General features: G+C 47.7%; 1 protein-coding gene across 2 annotated transcripts in view; it reads left to right on the top strand.

Moving 5' to 3' along the window:
• LOC144754337 (ficolin-2-like) overlaps positions 1-19532 on the top strand; it is a 308191-nt gene that overhangs the window by 93572 nt on the left and 195087 nt on the right. For both annotated transcript variants that reach the window (XM_078642027.1, XM_078642026.1), the window contains one exon: positions 2056-2183. In XM_078642027.1, coding sequence (XP_078498153.1) covers positions 2056-2183 — 128 coding nt within the window. The remainder of the gene's footprint in view (positions 1-2055; positions 2184-19532) is intronic.

The following is a 19532-nucleotide window of genomic DNA, read 5'->3' as shown; positions in this document are numbered from 1 at the left end:
AAACCCATTGAGCGTCCGCCTGCTAGATCAAAGCTGTAACCCATGGCGGGTGGGTGGTGCTGTGGCAGTCCCATGGCAGTGGCTGTGTAAGGCTCATAGGTGTGCCTTAACTGCAGACGCTGCTGTGATAGCGCCTGCAACACGTTCTTGCACAATGTGGCATGCATGCCACCCCATGCAGGAACTGGGGTGCAATTCCAGGAGGGCACAACATGTGCCCCTCTGCATGCACACCCTTGAACAGGAGCAGTATTTTAGGGCCCCCTTAGTTGCCTTTCTGCCACTCTTTCAAAGGCGGGTTAACTGCCATGAAACGGGCGGTGTACAGGCAACTCGTAATGTGCACGATGGTGCCGCAGCGGCACTGCCAGCATACTGCAGCTCCTTTTCACAGCATGACCATTTCAGAATTCTGGATCCCTGGCGGACGCGGCAGTCCTCTGGCAGTCCAACCGCCTGACTTTGAATACTGCATGTGGACCGGCAGTGGTGCAGTGGTCTGACCGCCACCGCAAGTATGGCAGTCCTATAGACCGCCGTACTCATTTTAAGGCCCTTAGTTTTTTAAGGAGCTCAGAATACTCCAGTGGAGTAAGCCTTAAGTTGTATCCTATGAAGGCGCTTCAAAATAGTTCATCTTTCTGCCGAGGTCTTGCTGACACTCCGGAAGTCTTGGAAATCCAAAACGTTTCCTAGTCCAAACTTTTCAGAATTGCTGGAGCAGCTCCTCCAGATCACTTCTAAGGCTCCTCAAACCTCAGACATGGCACTTAGAGGCCCAGACTGACAACAGCAGAAGCCACCAGCAGGGTCAATTTCAGTTCCAGTTGCTGCTAGACAGCTCTGAACTTCAGGAAAAAGCTGCTTACAATCTGTTCTGTCCCTGTAGCCACATAGGAGGCCATTCAACTGTCCCTTGGAGTCCAAATATTAATACTGGGTACAAGTGGGAGCAAGTCAATCCCTTCAGATCTCCACACAGGTTTCAAATACATGTCCAGTTCTCATCTGCACTTCTGCAGGTACAGAGAGTGAAACTTTTCCAGGGGCAGGCCTTCCCACTTTTACTGCACATTCTATTTTCCTTACTGTAAACTTTTCCACTGAGGCAAAGCCAACATGCCATAATGTTGCTGCACCTAAACGGAGTTTGTGTGCAAGCCAGGGGTGTGTTTAAGGAAATGAGCTGTCACCGCCTTCTAAACTACATCAAACTTGATCTGGGACCAGCTCCCCCTCCCAGTGAGCTGGTGCCACTAACTGCACAGGCTCTCTTCCTCAGGTTTCACTTTATATGTAACTATCAATGGGAAGGCCTACCTTGGTCCCTTTCATGGTAATCAAGTCCCTGGACTCTCACTAGCTGTCTTTCCTGAGCTGATATAGTTCACATACCTCACAATCACATCTCCCTGTGAAATGTCTAAATCCTTTATTCCTGCTGAAGAAGCAGTTTTCACATTTCATGAAGGGAAGCACTGGTGAGAACATTTACACTTCATCAGCTACTTAAACACTCCAGACTAGCAATTCAGAAGCATGAATCACAGCAAAGTCCGCTCAGCCTTTCATCTATCTGAGATCAGTATATTGAGCACCATTCATTTTGATGATATTACCTCCAGTTATTATTACCATTCATGCATTGTGTTTTATAAAGAAGATCTTATTACATATTTTCAAGGTTTAAGAAGCATGTTTTTTACGTACTTGTAGATGTGTGTTTGATATTTGAATTAAAGGCCTTGCAATTAAAACAATGGCTTTAGGTGGGGCCATAGACTCAGCCCTTTGTCAATATAGTAGGTACAGAAGCACTGTCTTCCTTCTGACTGAAAACACTTTCAGTGACTGCAGTGACTGGTGTAATTTGAGTTGACTGATAATTCGTTGCTTCTCTCTATAAACAATATTTTACTCTTTCTAACATTCTTTCGGATAGAAAAATTGTTATTTTCCATGCTTTTTGATTGGCAGCAAGTCCCCCATAGCTTATACCTGTCTTGCCTATATGATAGTTTGATCTTATCGTTTCCTTGCTAACCCATGATGCAGGTGCAAGAAACTGCAAGGAACTGCTGCAGAGTGGGACCATTCTCAGTGGCTGGTACACCATCTACCCCAAGGATGGGAAACCTCTGACTGTGCTCTGCGACATGGACACCGATGGAGGAGGCTGGATTGTAAGTTATCCACAAGTTGGTGGGATAATATGGTCATCCCCAACGTATGCCTTCAATAGCATATGTTCATTTTAATAAGACAGCTAAATGTTTCGAAAACATGATCTTTCGCATGTTATGATACTACCCAAAATTGTCCTCTGACTAGTATATAAAAAATAATACGTTTTAAATCATAAACTGTAAGGAAGCATACATAAACATATTCTCCGAAGCACACTTCAACTGTTACAAATATTACGAGCTTTACAACAAAAGGTTTAACTAGTTAATGTGCAACTAAGTTGTGATAATCAACATAAAAACTCACCGAAAGGGAATATTGTTATGTGTCTATTCTCAGGTTGAATACGTGAGCCTCTGTCTAGTGTTACAGTGGTCGAAAAATGACGGATTGCTACAGATAAGGATTGCCACTGGTTAAACTCCTTGCCAGCATATCTTCCATCACCTCTTTTCTGTTTTCTATATTGCCCTATGAAGGCATATGCAGAGACCTGCATCCCTTGCTTTCTCTGTAACAGGGTCAGCTACACCTCACTGACAAAGCCTAATATGGATGAAACTTGTCTGGAGTTGCTTATGTAGTAGATATACTTTATTCGATAAAAAATGTCATCATAAAAGTATGCAATTTATACAGTACAAAAAAATAAGAAACAAGAACCCAACAATCCTTGGATACATACATCATTACATACTACCCAGATCTAAAATCAGTAAAATATACATTAAAAACAGTTACAAGAAGTCCATAAAAACGTCCTGCCGGGGGCCCATCTGGCAATTAAGTTGTGTGGGGGGTGGGCTTAACCCTCCTCATACGTATCTGCCATGCGCTACCCAGGTATTTAGCTACCCCACACACCATGGCAGTGGAAGATGTGTCGGTGCAGAGGACCCGTAGGGCCATTTTATGACATCTGAGGCCCAACCCCTTACATAATGGTTTTAACCATATCTTCCTGGCAACCCTATATGCCGGGCAGGCGAAGAAAAAATGCACCACAGACTCGTTAGGGGCTGCACAGCCAGGGCAGGCTTTCGATAGACCACCAAGCTTATTCCACCCGAAGGTGAAATCGTTCACCGGGAGGATCCCGAGCCTAAGTTTTAAATAAAGGGATCTATCCAAAGGTTTCCCTATGAAGTCTAGAAAGGGTTCAAATTTCCTTGTCCATTTGAACTCGAGAAACCGCTCAGAGAGGGGACCCCCTACACCTCTGCATATTGCCTCCTCCTGGACCCAGTCCCAATAGAGCTTCTTAATCACTGACTTGGGAGGCGGTGTTTGGCTTATCCATGATTCACTCAAGCCCAGTTGCACAACCACTGCCTCAGATTACACAGCCACTTAATATTGTTGCCCGTATTAAGCAGAATAAGTTCATCTAGAACTGCTGCATAGTTATGGAGCTCCCGGGTCCTTCTTAGTTGCACCCAAAAAAGTAGTGGGCGCAAGCGCACTATATCTTTGAGGGGTCGCCTACCCAAATCTAGCCACAGTGGGATCAGCGGGGTAGAAGCTGGGAAGGCCACCAAATTTCTCATAAACTTATTTTCGGATATAACTAAATCCGTTGTGTTCTCGAACCCCCACAGCTCGGATCCATATAGGGCAGCCGGTAATACTTGGCCTTCATAGATAGCGAGAGTCGGTGCCACGGGTTTACTCATCGACTCCCGCTGTTCCCTCAAAACCACCCCTGAAACTCTTTTGTGATTTAATAACATTTTGGCCATGTGATCCTTCCAACTCATCCGACTATTTACCCTAACAACCAGGTAGTCGAAGGAGTCTACCATCTCCAAGGGGTCACCGTTAAGCAGAACATTATTCCTAAATCTCTTGGAGGGTGAGATGGCCATAAGTTTTGTTTCAGAGGTGTTAATGGTGAGGCCTCTGTCAGTGCAAAACACACTAAAACGGTCCGAGAGCTTTTGAAGGCCTATGGGGGATTTGGAGATCAAGATGGTGTAATCCGCGAAGAGTAGGGTAGGTGTTTTTTCCCCCGCCAGGGATGGCGCATCGGCCGCTTCCTCCCTCAGGTGGTCCACCACACCATTCACAAAGAGGGAGAACAAGGTCGGCGCCATAACACATCCCTGGCGGACTCCACTCCTCACGGGCACCCTCTCTGTCAGGTGTCCCTGGGTGCCCCATCTAATCCTCGCGTAATTCCCCTCGTGGAGCTTCACAATGAATCCAAAAAGTGGCCCTGGGAAACCCATCTTCTCCAGGATATCCCACAATCTTGCACGAGGGACCAGATCGAACGCCGTTTTGAGATCTATGAATGCCAGGTAAAGACTACCCTTATTAATGGTCACAGCCTTCCAATAGATCGCAAAAAAACGAAAGACCTGGTCCATCGTGCCCACCTTCTGTCGAAACCCTGCTTGGAAATGAGAAAGGACATGCTCCTCCTCCATCCATACACCCACCCTGGAGATGATGACCCTGCCAACCACCTTCTGGATCACGTCTATCAGACTGATCGGTCTGTAATTGGCAGGGTCATCTCTAGTGCCCTTTTTATACACTGTTACCACCTCTGCTCCCTTCCAAGAGTCTGGCACGGGGTGGCCCTTGGAGATCAAATTCATTATTAATGCAATGAGGCTGGCCCAGGCTACAGGTTCCTCCAAAAGTAGATCCCCTGGTATCCCATCAGGGCCAGCTGCCTTCCTCGGGGTCAGATGCCTAATGGCCAGTAATACCTCAGAGGGCTGAAATGGTTCCTCAAGCACCAGTGGAGATTGGGCCCTAATATCGGGGTCTGGGGGAGATGGAGATAACACTTCTATCCCGCCATACAGTGCAGAGAAGTGGGAATACCATTGTTGTTCTGTTATGTGGTTGGCGATAGGTGGCGTGGTTTGCTGCCTAGCCTTGTTGATCAATTCCCAGAACAGAGTGGCATTCTTCTTATTGGCTGCGGATTTAAGATCCTGCCAATGTTTTTCCTCCCACTCACGTTTGGCCAACACTAATACCCTCGCATAATCCTTCCTCTCCGCTCTAACTAGTGAGGGATTCTTTTTAAGCAGGGCAACTGTCAACTCTTTCCTTTTTACCTTGCACTGGTCCGAATACCACGGGTTACTGGGTTTGGCCAGTTTACTATTCACTCTACCCCTTTTACCCTGGATTGAGAAGTATTGTCCAACTTCCTTTATTGCTTTTTTATAAGCCAAGGAGAAGGACGGCCCCTGGGCACTACCATTTTCCAGTTCGAGATCTTCCAGCTTTACAGTCAGATCTGCTACGTGCGCCCTAATCCTCTCAAGCTTCCCTTCCTGGAATTGAATCTTATCCCATTTCAGCCTGCGATTGCCATTGTAGGGGATGACCTCATTGGTTGTCCTCAAGGGGACTTTAATCCCACTTTCCTTGTGTTTACCCCACCTTAGCTTCATACATAAAGGATTGTGGTCGCTATCCTGCGAAGGTACTACCTCCATGTCTATTAGATCGCGCCACAATGTGAGATCCAATAAGATGTAATCTATTCTTCTTTTTTTTTTTTTTTTTTTGACATATTATTCATTTTTATTTCTAATTTATGAGGTAGTAGCGAAGTGATTGTATTTTTTTTTTAATAACGTTTTATTATATAAGACAAAGAAAAACAAAAACAAATCGACATACATTCAAGGCAGTACAGCAGTGGTACATCCATTAGGTCTGTGCTCAAGAAGGACGGGAGATACATAACAACAGGAGAGAAAAGTCTTTGTTTGTAGACATGGGGGGGGGGGTCAGAGGCAAAATTGCATATAACCAACACAATATACCACAGCTGAGAAGGAATGTGGGTCAGGGCGATTGAGAAGGACTAGGAATTTCTGTGAGTGGGGGCGTACAGATATCTGCCCGGTACGAGTTCCACTGGTTCCAAATCTTTCCCCATTTTCTGGGGCTGCCTCTAGCTATATATACCGTCTTCTCTCTGATCATGCACTAGTCCATGCTCTCTTTCCAAGCAGTCACTGTAGGCGGCCTAGGGGACCCCCACAACTGTGCAATATCCCGTTTGGCAACCATATTGGCAAGAGTCACCCACCGCAGCTGCGACACGTCATAATCATTCGGACCCCATACATTCAACAAACATTGCCGGGCTTCTGGCCCCATCACAACACCCGTTACTGCACTCATCACATCATGTATACGGTTCCAAAATCGCACCACCTCAGGGCATTCCCATATGATATGGAGATAGGTGCCAAGGAGACCACAACCACGCCTACACAAGCCATCCGTGGAATAGCCCATATGGATCATACGGGGGCCGGTGACATAGATTCTGTGGAGGATCTTGAGCTGGACCAGACATAGACGGGCCGGAATCGCAACCTCCATGGGGGAGGAGATCGCAGACTGCCAGTCCTCATCATCTAGTGCAATGCCATCGGCAATCCAGGCTTCACGAAGGCGAGCGAGCAAACTCGATCGGTCATTAATCATTTTTTTATAAAACAAGGAGATAGTACTGTCTGGCACATGACCGTCCAATATACGATCTTCGAGGGGGGAGGATTCCGGGACATATCACTACCCACGGGAAACACAGAATTCAAAGCATGGCGTACCTGGATATAACGAAATTTTTCCCTATCACTCAGCTGATATTCCGCTTGCAGATCCGAAAAGGACTTCACCCCTCCTTTAACCCAGAGATCACGCACTTTACTGATACCGATCGTGTCCCATTTATCAAATCCCTTCGTCTTCCATAGGAACCCAATTTTGAAGAGGCATAAAGCGGAGTTGCGCCAGTTAGTTTATCACTCCAGCCCATAGCCGCCGTCGCGCTATGCCAGACCCGCACGGCTATAGCGGTAGGTCCCGAGAGTTGTGAGCGGGAGGATCTCGAGTAAAGCGCGCTGTAGTAGTCACCACCCGGGAGCAGCCACTTATCCATTTCAAAAGCCGGATTAAATGCCGGACCATACATCCCGTGATTGATGGCCGCAAGTTGGGAGGCCCAATAATACCTACGAATATCCGGAAGTGCTATGCCGCCATCATACCAGGGAAGTGTTAATTTGGAAAGAGGGATGCATGAACGTCCGTCCCATAGCAATTGCCTCTGCAGCGATTCTATCTCCCGAAAATATTTCGACGGGATTACATCAAAATATTCTGAAGTGCGTAGAGAAACCGAGGTAAGGACTTCATTTTAAAGAGAGCTGCACGCCCTAGGGGAGACAACGGTAATTTGCGCCAGCGCGCTACGTCCGAGCGCAACCTATGGAGTGGAGGGAGCAAATTTCGTTGGTAGCGAACCGCCGGATCCAGGGAAATAAACACCCCCAGGTATTTAAAACCAGACTGCGACAACTGGATGGGACAGCCCCGTGGTAAACGAGGGACCGCACCCGCGAGCACGTAGATATTAGATTTTGACCAATTGATAATAAGGCCCGAGTTCTTCCCAAAGGAGTTAAGCACGTCAATCAATACGTTAAGCGATTTTCGGGGAGATGTGAGGTACAATAGAATATCATCCACATATAAGGAAATACGATCTTCGAACTCCGGAGTCCAACGTATGCCCTTCATCGAAGGCTCCCACCGTAGCCAAGCAGTGAGTGGCTCCAACGCAAGAGCAAACAGAAGTGGGGATAGCAGACAACCCTGCCGCGTGCCCCTCCCGAGAGCAAAAGGCATAGAAACACGACCATTGACCACCACCTGCGCCAGCGGCGTTTCATACAGGAGTTTGACCCATTCAATAAAGCCAGTGCCAAATCCAAACTTGGCGAGTACGGCCCAGAGATACGACCATTCGATTGTGTCAAAGGCCATCGTGGCGTCTAAGGACGCCAAGATGGCCGGTTCACGCAACGTCGGGGCCCTCGCAAGAACACCATGCAAATGGCGCAAATTTAATGCCGTGTTACGATGAGGGATAAAACCCGACTGATCCGGATGGATCAGGTCACTGATCACCGCAATCAGACGACCAGCAAGCAGCTTGGCGAGGATCTTAGGCTCCGCATTTAAGAGCGAAATGGGTCTATAAGACGAACAGCGATCCCGTGGCTTGCCCTCCTTGTGGATCACCACAATGGTCGCAAGACGCTGATCCCTAGGGAGGGAGCCATTTTGTAGCGCAGCCAAAAACATATCTCGGAGATAGGGAGCCAGAGTATCAGGGCGTAGTTTATATAATTCTATAGGAAGGCCTTTGGGACCTAGAGCCTTGTCGGAACGAATGGAGCGCAGCGCGAGAGCTACCTCATCCACCGAGGGTGCGGCATCTAAACTATCCCGATCTGACTCTGACAAGCATGGCAGCGCTATATCTCTAAGCAACAACTGAGAATCCTCCTCGGGCCTGCCGGACACCGAGATATACACCTCTCGGAAATAGTCAGAAAGCATTCAACAATTTCAAAAGGGTCCGTTACATGCATACCATCCAATTTCTCAATCACCGGAACCACACGACTCGCTCTCTCCCGTTTGTCCAGCCAGTCAATCAATTTCCCTGCTTTATCGCCCACGTCATATAACCGTCCCTGCTGTTCCCTACTCATCAGCTTGGCCGCATCAGTAACCAACATTTTATATTCCAATTGTTTAAGGTGGAGAATATGCAATGCATCTCGAGTCACGTCTCGCTCCAGTTCTGTAATTTCAGTCTCGAGATGAACAATTGCCTCATATTTACATTTCTTGGCACACCCAATCAAAGACAATGCCTGTCCCCTGATAACAGTCTTGAAGGCTTCCCAGAGTGAAACAGGCGAGGACACAGAACCCACATTTTCAGCAAAATACAAATCAAATGATTTAATCAGTTCAGTGCGAGTTTTGGGGTTAAGAAGATACCAGGGGTTAATCGGGGCTATCCTCCCTTCAGCGCCCGTGTTAAGAGTAAAATGAAACCAGATAGGGGAATGATCTGATATACCCTGGGCCAGGTGTTTAATCTCTCCAATCGAAGTGGACAGGGCAGCCGGTATCAGGACATAATCCAGTCTAGAAAGACTACCATGTACTCCCGAATGGAAGGTAAACTGAGTCTGCTCTGGATGCATTAGCCTCCAACAATCTACAAGCCCCAATGTTTCCAGAAAGTCACCCAACCAGGATTGCGCAGCAGGAAGGTCTCTGGGCGGATAGCGATCCACTTCTCCAGAAATTACGGAGTTAAAATCACCACCCAATATCAAAACACCCTCCGGGAGATCCAAAACCATCCGCCCCAGGTCAGCAAAGGTCGTGGATTGTAGACAAGGAGGAACATACACTGACACTAACAAAACCGTCTTTCCCTCCCACCTCCCAACAAGAGCAACATATCGACCCCTGGCATCAAGGACTACATCATCAACCTCTAAGGGGAGGGAAGTCCTAAGCAATATACCCACCCCTCTAGAACTAGATGTAAACCCAGAATGGGCAGCAAGACGATAACCCCGTCTATTAAGAGCGTGACAGGCATTCCCAATTAAGTGCGTCTCTTGCAGCAGAACAACGTCGGGCGAGAGGCGCCGCAAAAGCTGCATAACCACCCCTCTCTTTATCCGATCACCCAACCCATTCACATTCCAGCACAATACCCTCAACCCCCTATCCCCCATCCAGATCTCCAACGAACTCCCGTCCCAAAGCGAGCATCACACCAATTGCAGAAATAATGAAAGTTCTTTGCCTTGAAAAAAGAAAAAATGAACAATCCCAAAACAGTGCCCTCCCTCCCCCCAACGTTCCCAGCACAACTTCCCCCCACCCTGCACCCATGCACAGACTCAGAAGCCACCCCAATTTGCAGTGTGCCTGTTGCCCTAACAATTAAAAACAAACAACTAATCTACACAAAGAAACCCCAGAGGAGGAAAGGGTCCCGCCATCCCCGCTACCCCCCAGGATACGAAGGGAACGATCAAAGAAGTCAGTGAGCCTCAGCTGTTAACGGTGAATAATGTTCCGGACACAGACGCCATAGTTATTCTTGGTCCATTAGACCCCCCTCAGCGCCACCAGTATGGTCCTGATCAGCATGGCGAGCCGGTAAAGTGTCCAACCAATCACTCGCTTCCTCAGGCCTGACAAAGAAGAATGTTCGATTGTCGTGTTCAACACGCAGTCGGGCCGGGAACAGCATTGCGTATTTTAACTCCATGTCCCTAAGCCGTTTTTTCACCCCTTGAAATCTCATTTGTTGCTTCTGGACCGACTGGGAAAAATCCGGGTAAAAGTGCACAGCAGCGTTCTCGAACTGCGTAGGACCGCCTGTCCGTGCCGCCTGCAAGATGGCGTCGCGATCTCTAAAGTTGAAGATCCGTGCAATAATCGGACGGGGGGGGAAGCCGGGCTTCGCCTGTCCCCCCGGCACCCTGTGTGCACGTTCAATGGCAAAGAATTTGCTCAGGCCCTTGGGTGCAAGATGATTGAGGATAAGGTCCTCCACACGAAGATCAGTGGAGAGTGAACTAGAGTCTTCCGGAACACCAATAATACGCACGTTGTTGCGCCGTGCACGGCCTTCAAAATCCTCCAAGCGACGAGTAAAGAAGTCATTAGCAGTTCTAAGATTGCGCACTTCTGTTTGCAAGTCGGACAACATCCGTTGTAAGGCTACATGTCTTTAGGTCAAGGGACTTCACCCTCTCGTTTGTCTTGGCCAAATCAGTTGGAATGAGGTAGACATCAATGGCCACCGTGTCCAGCTTCAGAGCCAGGGGTTCATATTGTTGGCCAATAGAGGACTTGATACCAGCAATGGCGCCCATCACGTCTTGTAGCGTTAAGTCCGCCGATACAGTGGGATCGTTAACAGTCTCCTCCCGTGTCCTAGGTGTGCCACCGGGGGATCCTTTAGAAAGTGTGTAACGATCCATGACATTCGTCTGGGTGGAGCCTCCAGGGAAGACGGTCTTGACTTTCCGTTTGTCACCCTCGGGCTTGCCCGTCATGGCGAGCCGGGTGCCCCGAAGGGAGGCTTGGGATCTGGTCCAAATGGCTCCGTAGAATTCACCCACAGGAATACCAGAGGCAAAGTTGAATCAATTTGAGTTCACAGCCACCCCGTCGCTAGCTCTAAGCCCAATGAACTGGCATAGGAACCAGCCCGGCCAGCCGTCACCCCGCAGATAGAAGACGATGTGCAGGAGAAACGAAACCGAAAGTGAAGTGAGGCTGTGAACTGATCCCCGCCAGCCGTTGTTGTTGAATTACGACCTGGGTAAAGCCACAACTCAAGGTCCCGGCGATTCCATGGAGAAGGCCACAAACTTCAGAGACTCTGTCCCTCACCACCCCTTGTTGTAAATACAAACTTCAGGACGGCATATCTCGGTGACCCTGCGTCCGATCCCGACCCAGAAACTTGCTAGTACATCAGCCGGGTAGCGTCTTCAATGACCTTCCATCAAATCAGGATATTATCCAGGATAAATGCGGGAGGCGGCGAGGGTCCTCGGGAGCCCTGTGCTCACGCGGCCATCACGGATGCGCGCAAAGCTCCTCCTCCCATGTAATCTATTCTTGATGGACCATTAAGCCTATTAAAGGTCATCGCTCCGGCACGATCAGAGATTGTCCGGCCATTTAGCGCTCTTAAATTAAATTCCATGGTCAGGGCGTTGATCTGAATTGCCCTTGCTGACCATTTTCTAATTGGGGCTAATGACAAGGCTGGAATAGACCATCTAGAATCCTCCTCCTCTCTGCCTAGGGGATCATCCCTACTGAGGGGTTCAAATGTACAGTTAAAATCCCCACCCACTATAATTTTGGATGTTGGGGGGCATTTGGCTAATAGCTGTTCTAAGGTCGCCAATGTGCATGAGGTCAAATCCCCCGGAGTACCTCTAGAATAGATATTAAATAGATCTATCCTAGTCCCCTTAATGTGCCCTGCAAATGAAAGGTGTAGAATATCTCTACTCGCGGATTCATGGGTCGTGACATCCCAATTCAGTCCAATTTTTACCCACACATGAAGGCCTCCCACCGGTCTGCCCTTCCCGCAACTTATTGCTGGAAGGAAAAAGGTTGCCTAGCCGGATTTGTGCACTGGGAGCAAGCTCCAGGTTTCTTGGAACATGCATACATCGAACTTCTCGATGAACGCATTCCATTCTGGTAGGATCATTTTATTTTTTAACCCAGCCACATTCCAAGATAAAAGATGGATAACTCTGTGGCCGGTATCGAGCCGGTCAGGGGTAACCCCATTATTCCCACCCTGCAGACAGGAAATAGGCTCACCAATAGCTTCTACGGAACTAGCTATATTCGGGGGTAGGCTACTGTCATCATTACCCCCCAAGACCTTTGCTTGTGTGGTGGTATGATCCCGCTGCTATCAGAATTGCTGGCAGATATAGAAACCACTTTCCCATTATCAGGATTATTAGCCGCTATAAGATCCACTTTCCCCTTGTTTAAAAGACTTGATGATTTTGGATGTCAATCGACCATATCCAGACAGCTAAATCTGTTTATGATCGGAAAGCCACCCCAATTGTCCCTAGGAACTTGCTCTGTGGTTGGTTGCTCCCCCCATGGGCCCCATTCCTGACCCCGGACTCGATGGCCTGCTCTATACCAATTTCTATCAACATGGTCCCTCGTGAGGCCACTCCTAGGGGGGGTAAAAAAAAGAAAGTCGCCTTGGTAGCTATGCCCTCGAGCCTGTCTTGGGTGTCCCATGAACAAACATGGGCGGCAGTATAAGGGTCCGCAAAGTTAATCAGCACACAGTCACCCTGCACAGTTTTCCTCTGATGACCCAACCATGACACCGTCCGCACAGTCAGAATCTTGCTTGGACGATGCGGGGTAAAGGCCGGTTTAGGTTAAGCCAATGTCGAACTTTGTTGAGTAGCGACCAATTAGCTTCCTCCCCGGGAGCCTCCAGTTCCGGGACCCCCGTCATTACCACCACATAAGGTGTGGCCTCTGGGGGGAGGTTTACCACTCTACCTCTTGCCGGCTCTCCGCCATTTTTATTTCCCTTTGATTGCATGGTGTGTACCCTTGGTGGTGTGGCCCCCTCGCCAGGTGGGTTAGCAGACGTGCTGATTTTATCAATCTTTTCAACTGACTTCACAGCGACTGCGACTGGTTTGAGGTTGGTATTCACCACGGGTGGTGGAGGATTTTTGGGAGCTTGTACTGTGGGTTTGTTACTATTTGGTTTGGTACCCCCTACTTTTTGGACCCCCGGTGGTCTTTGGTCTTTAGGCATGGTGCAGAGATCAGCTAGTTGTTTCCCAATGTGGGATAATTTTTCCTCGATAGGAGAGAGATGAGATTTAATAAGCTCTTCTATCTTTGTTAAAAGTTGGGTGTCGGCCGCCTCCCCACTTACACTTTCCCTAACCAGGCTGGTTGAACCTTCTATGATCCCTATACTCCCAGCCTCTAAAATAGCGTCGTTTTCATGTGGGTCCTGATCTATATGCGGTTTTTGTACGGGGGCCCTATTTGTCTTTTTCTGATTTCGTCCCCTTACCCTCGCTTTTTTTGTCTTCCGTACTTTGGGGATAGCACCCTCCCTCCTACCCCTCAGTATAGTGGCGCTCTGATCTTCCTGTGTGATACTGGTGACTAAATCTGGCGATTTTTCCAAGTCAGTGCTTATTTGAGTGTCACATGATAGGTGAGACACTGAAAGGTCTACTGTGTTGGGGAGACTACATCTATTAACATGAACATCTGCCTGGATATCTATGAGACCCACAGCCCTAGATTGATCGGGGGTTTTAGCCATTGCAAGTTGGCCCAAAGAAGATCTTTTTTTTGCCAAGACAAGGTCTTGGGACACCCTGCGCTCCATTAGTGTAATCCCTTGATCTATGAAGGTATTAGCCCTTATGATAAAGTTGTCCAAGGTACCCGTTGATAGGATCCCCCCCGCCGCTGTTTTACTTCTGCTCCCACGGGTGGACATTATTTACCAAAAGAGGTCACTAGGCTATACAACGAGTGACTCTATCCAGATGTATAATATGAAAAGTACATACATGCAGCCACTCAGCCGAGGGTAAGGGTTAGGGAGGGGGCCCGGTCCAGTCTCAGTCGGGCTACAACGGGCCCGCCCTTGGCCCGGGCTTCGCCCCGTGCTCCGACCCGCGCGCGTCCCGCGGGAGGAAGGCGTGCTTAAGTAAGGAGGGCGGGGGGCGGGAAGAGACACCAGCTGTGCTCAGTTGTTGGATGCGCGATGCTCGCTGGGTCTCGCAGTCCCGGCCCCTGCAGGCGGTGAAGTTCTGCCTCTGGCTCGGTGTTTCCCAAAGTTCCCAGAGTCCAGTGTCGGCAAAGATGTGGCTCCATGAAGAGGAATCCCAGGAAATGCAAATGCGGCAAAAACAGATTGCGAGCGGCTCCCGCGAAGCGGGGGGCGCGAGCCGTAAATAGGAGCAAGGAGCAGGGAGTGGGAAGAGACACCAGCTGCGCTCAGTTGTTGGGTGCGCGATGCTCGCTGGGTCTCGCAGTCCCGGCCCCTGCAGGCGGTGAAGTTCTGCCTCTGGCTCGGTGTTTCCCAAAGTTCCCAGAGTCCAGTGTCAGCAAAGATGTGGCTCAGTGAAGAGGAATCCCAGGAAATGCAAATGCGGCAAAAACGGCTTGCTTATGTTCCCTTTTGGAGGGGGCCTCGACAGGCAGTTTGGAATGGACTGTTCCTATGAGGAGCTGGATCAGTATTCATTCACATAAGTGGGGTCTCTGTCTAGAGTTGCACAGTCAGTTAAATATTACCCTGAGTGCCAGAGGTTAGATTATCTGTTCTAACACCTTTCAGTGGTCAAACACCCAAAAGCACAAGCAGGCTCATTCGCTTAGACCCCAGCTAGAGGTCAGGGCAGTAGATTGTAATTATGGGAAAACAATAATGCTGTCTACGCTCAAGTTGAAGTTAGAAAAAGGACTAGGGTTTCATTTCTGCAAGAAAAAATGAACATTAAATTCAAGAATGAATATGTGCTAGCCCAGGATAAAACCCCACTGTAATAAGCTGGTTCCAGGCGTAGAGTTGACACAGCAGACGTAGCTGAGAGATGTCATTAGGATATTCGTTCAGTTCTTAACATCCATCGTAACAGCCCCACCAGGAGCAGCCTGCTGGCTGCTCAGCCCATCTTCCAATTGTCTCACTCACACCAGGCAGCCAAACATTCCACTCATGTCAATCACACCAACATTCCACCCAGAACATTCACACTGGCTGAGCAGCTAGTTACACGGTAAAGGAGAACACTATAAACATAACATGAAGATACTACACTTACCTAGAGGCCTTCAGAACAAAGGGCATTGAAACACAAGCAGCTACCCAGAAAGGTTTACTCTCTCATGCTTGGTTGGGGAGAAGTGGATGGTCTCTCCATTTCTACCCAGTAAGTAATGCATACCCTGTTCTACATTGTTGTGCATGCTCTCCCAAAACAAGAAATGCCAGGTAGACATGTCACTAATTAGTAAAACACACACATAGGCTCCCAACAGATTGCTTGCCATGGTCTTTTACTATTACCAGCGGCATAACATATGGTACTACTTAACCATAGATGACTTTTGTCTGAAAAGGACATTAAAATTGGAAGTGTTTGCATGTTTATACTCTCATAGCGCATTTCATAACTTGATTGCAGAATTATTCTTTGATAGTGTAGGTTTATTCAGCTAAATGACATCTCAAGCTAAACAGTTGCAGCATGAGTGACATAACATCTCTAAGCTGAGCAAAGGAAAATTCCCTGGCAATATGGTTCTCAGGCAAGAAACACAGTGTGCATTTCATTAAAGGATCTGCTCCTCCTGGTTCAACAATTGACATTTGTGAAGCAATGCTTCTGTCACACCATGGATCCAACCCTGAGATGCCGTTGCCAAAACTGAGACAAAACACCTTTGATATACCCCCTTTTCAGCCCATACCACCATAAATACAATTTATAATTTCTTCTTGTTGAATCTTAAGGCATGTGCATGTCCTGTAGAACGATTCCAAACAAGATGGAGTTAGTCAGACTTCATGATTTTGGCCTACATGCTCACAGTACCTTTCGACAGTTGATGGCTAATGTCATGGGGTGACTGAGGATTTATATGTGGCTGGCAATGCAAAGATCCCCACCATAGTGCAAGATCAGGATCCAGGTTAGAGAAGTAGAGCAGCCGAGCCATGTAATGTTACACTGCATCGTTCCACATGCTACAGCTTAGCTTGCTACCCCACTAAGCCCCAGGGCCCAGCAAAGCAGACTGACAGAGACTAAATTACTTGAGATCCCACTTTAAGTATTTATATATTCTTTCTCAGTGGGGACCCCTTAACTTTATTACTCTTCAGTGTATGATATAAAAGCGTATTCACTGTATACCCATAAGAGTTGCATGTATACATAAAATGCTACTTATATGGGTGAGCTACAAAGCAACAGTGGAGGATGTAGTGTCCTCCCCAGCCCAGGTACCCGGCAATGACTATGCCACACATGGAACTTAGTAAAACACGTCTTAATTCTTCTGTGTGTAACATTCTAAATCAGCCTTTATTGTTTTCCGCTCTAACACTTCCATCAAAGTTCTACAGAGTCCATCAAGAGCCAAAAGGTTTCTATCATTGCTAACTCGCAAGACACTACATCGGGCACAAATGCTAAAAGGAATTGGGTGGATATGAACCCTTACTTTCTGCCTGTTATCTGGGTGATGTTGGGCCTGTGAGCATCATTCTTGAAGTGGTGAAACTTACATTATTTAAGATGCAAAGAAGAAACAAAAATTGGAGGATCAGTTTTTATAAGGAATTACAGGTCCCAGGTGCATAGGAGGAAGGACATTTCATTTGATATACTTCTCATTACCAACTTGCAGGTAATTCAGGAGGATAAGATGACAATGCAAGTGACTCGTAGGCACTAGTGTGGTTTTTTAGAGGTGGGGTTTACCCTGCTGTTTCTTCAGTCACTGTTGATATTGAAATAATGATATTGGTTGATACAGTTGCGGCCGGCATGAATCACTGGTGGAGGGGAGGGGGGTTGCGCAGGGACGGGGGAGTTTAATTTACAAATAGATAAAAACCTCACCTGTCCCGCGTTTCCTTGGTACAAGTCCTGCACGGCTCCTGCTCTCCTGTCAGGAACAGAAAGTTAAAGTTAAAAGTCTTATAAAGCGCTCGTAGATCAAGCGGTTTCTTGGCGCTGAGGACGGGAGTGAGTGGAAAGTTGTCTACTTGGCAAAAGCTTGCACGAAAACACCAGGTCTTCAGAGCCCTGCGGAAGTCCATGTAGAGAGCTGTGGTCTTTATGCTGAGGGGTAGAGAATTCCAAAAAGAGGGGGCCAGGAAGGAGAAACTCATGCCGCCATGTTTCTTCCATCTACCACGAGGGATGCACAAAAGGTGTTTAGAGGAAGACCGAAGGTCGCGGGTGGGAACATAAGGCTTAAATTTAGCGGCTACAAAAGCAGGAGCAGCACCGGCTAAAGCCTTGAAAATCAGACAACCGAGTTTAAAAAAGGAACGTTCAGTGAGTGGTAACCAGTGTAATGCTTTTAGAAGCTGAGTGATGTGGTAGTGTTTGGGAAGTTTGTAAACCAACCGGCCTGGTTCTGGATTAGCCGGAGACGGCAAAGCTCGTACGCCGGAATTCCAACGTACAGAGCATTTCCGTAATCCAGACGTGATATAACCATGGCTAGCAAGATTAGTTTAAGTGCCTCATTGGGAAAAAAACGGGAAATTTTACAAATAATGCGTAGGTGAAGAAAACAAGATGAGACCACCGCACTTACTTGGTTGTGCATGGAGAGGTCACTGCTGACTCTAATAGCAAGGCTTTTGATAGAGGCTGATGGAGAGGGAGGGGGACCAAGAGAAAGGGGCCAGAATGTGGGGGACCAGGGACTGGAGACACCACCAGTAAGTACAAGCTCAGTCTTGTCGGGATTGAGCTTAAGGTGGTTGGAATTCATACAGCTGCTGATGAAGGTCATAACAGATTGAAAATTAGAGACAGAAGAAGGAGAAGAGGAGATATTGAAAAAAAGTTGGAGGTCATCAGCGTAGTTAAATACTGTGACGTCCAATTTTTGAAGGGCAAAGATAAGAGGGAAAATATACAGATTGAAAAGGAGGGGAGAAAGAGAAGAACCTTGGGGGACACCACAGGTGATAGGGTAAGCGGCAGCAGAAAAGCTGGCCAACTGAACAGCCTGCTGACGGGACGGAAGCCCGCTTGATGGGGATCTAGAAAGTGCGTATTCTCAGTAAAGGAACTGAAGCAAGCTGGAACATGGCTCTCTGAGATTTTCCCCAGGAAAGGAAACAAGGAAATAGAGCGAAAGTTACAAGGGGAGGACGGGTCGGCCCCTACCTTCTTCAAGATGGGAATAATTGTAGCAGATTTGAAAAGGTCCGGGACTGTCCCCAATGAAAGGGAATTGTTAAGAAGTAATAGAGGGGGATCAGGACAGACGGAGAAGACCTCTTTCAATAGGTGAACAGGACAACTGTCAGTGGGAGAGCCAGATTTAACTTTGGTGAGTAGAGAAACTAAATTTTCCCTAGATATGTGAGGGAACTGTTCAAGAGAGTGAGAGTTAGGTGAGGGGTCAGGGCAGGAGAAATTGGGTGGAGGAGAAGGGATATTTGCTTTAATTGTGCTAATTTTATCAATGAAATACTCATTGAGAGAATTACAGAGGGCTTGTGAAGGGGAAGGCTTAAGGGTGGCTCTTGCAGATGTGGACAGGTCGTTAACAATGGAAAAAATGTCTTTGGACTTATTAGCAGAAAGGAGAATTTTTGAGGTGAAATAATCCGGTTTAGCCTGAAGAATAGATTTTTTATAATCATGTAGCAGGGTAAGATACAACTATTTTAAAGTTAGGCAGTACCTGAGCCTCCAATGAGGTTCAGCTTGCCTGAGGGCCAGTTTTTTAGATTTTAACTCGGGAGTGAACCATCTATTAGAGTCATGGAGGCGGAGAGTCTTGAGGCGTTTTAGAGGGGCCAGCTGATCGCAGGCTGAAGAGAGCCAGTTGTTAATTGCGGTAGCCTGGGAGTGAGGGGAAAGGTCATGTAGGTTAGGACATGAGAATGAGAGGGAAGAACAAAGGAGGGATGTGTCCACTCGTCCCCAATTTCGGGCCCAGGTATTGGAGAGGAGCAGGGCTTTACTAACCTCCACGAGGTCAAAGTAATGAAATAAGGGAATGGTCGGACCAAGGACATAGGCTGATTATCAGGGTAGGGATATTCAAATTGATTGACCAAACCTGGTCGAGGATGTGACTATGAATATGGGTCGGGGAATGTATGTGCTGGGAAAAATTCAAATTGCAGAGTAGACAGCTTCCCTCCCCTACGCCAATCACAA

Source organism: Lissotriton helveticus, chromosome 5_1 (genome assembly GCF_964261635.1).
Source record: "Lissotriton helveticus chromosome 5_1, aLisHel1.1, whole genome shotgun sequence".
Lineage (NCBI taxonomy): Eukaryota > Metazoa > Chordata > Amphibia > Caudata > Salamandridae > Lissotriton > Lissotriton helveticus.
This window is presented reverse-complemented; position numbering and strand designations above follow the sequence as displayed.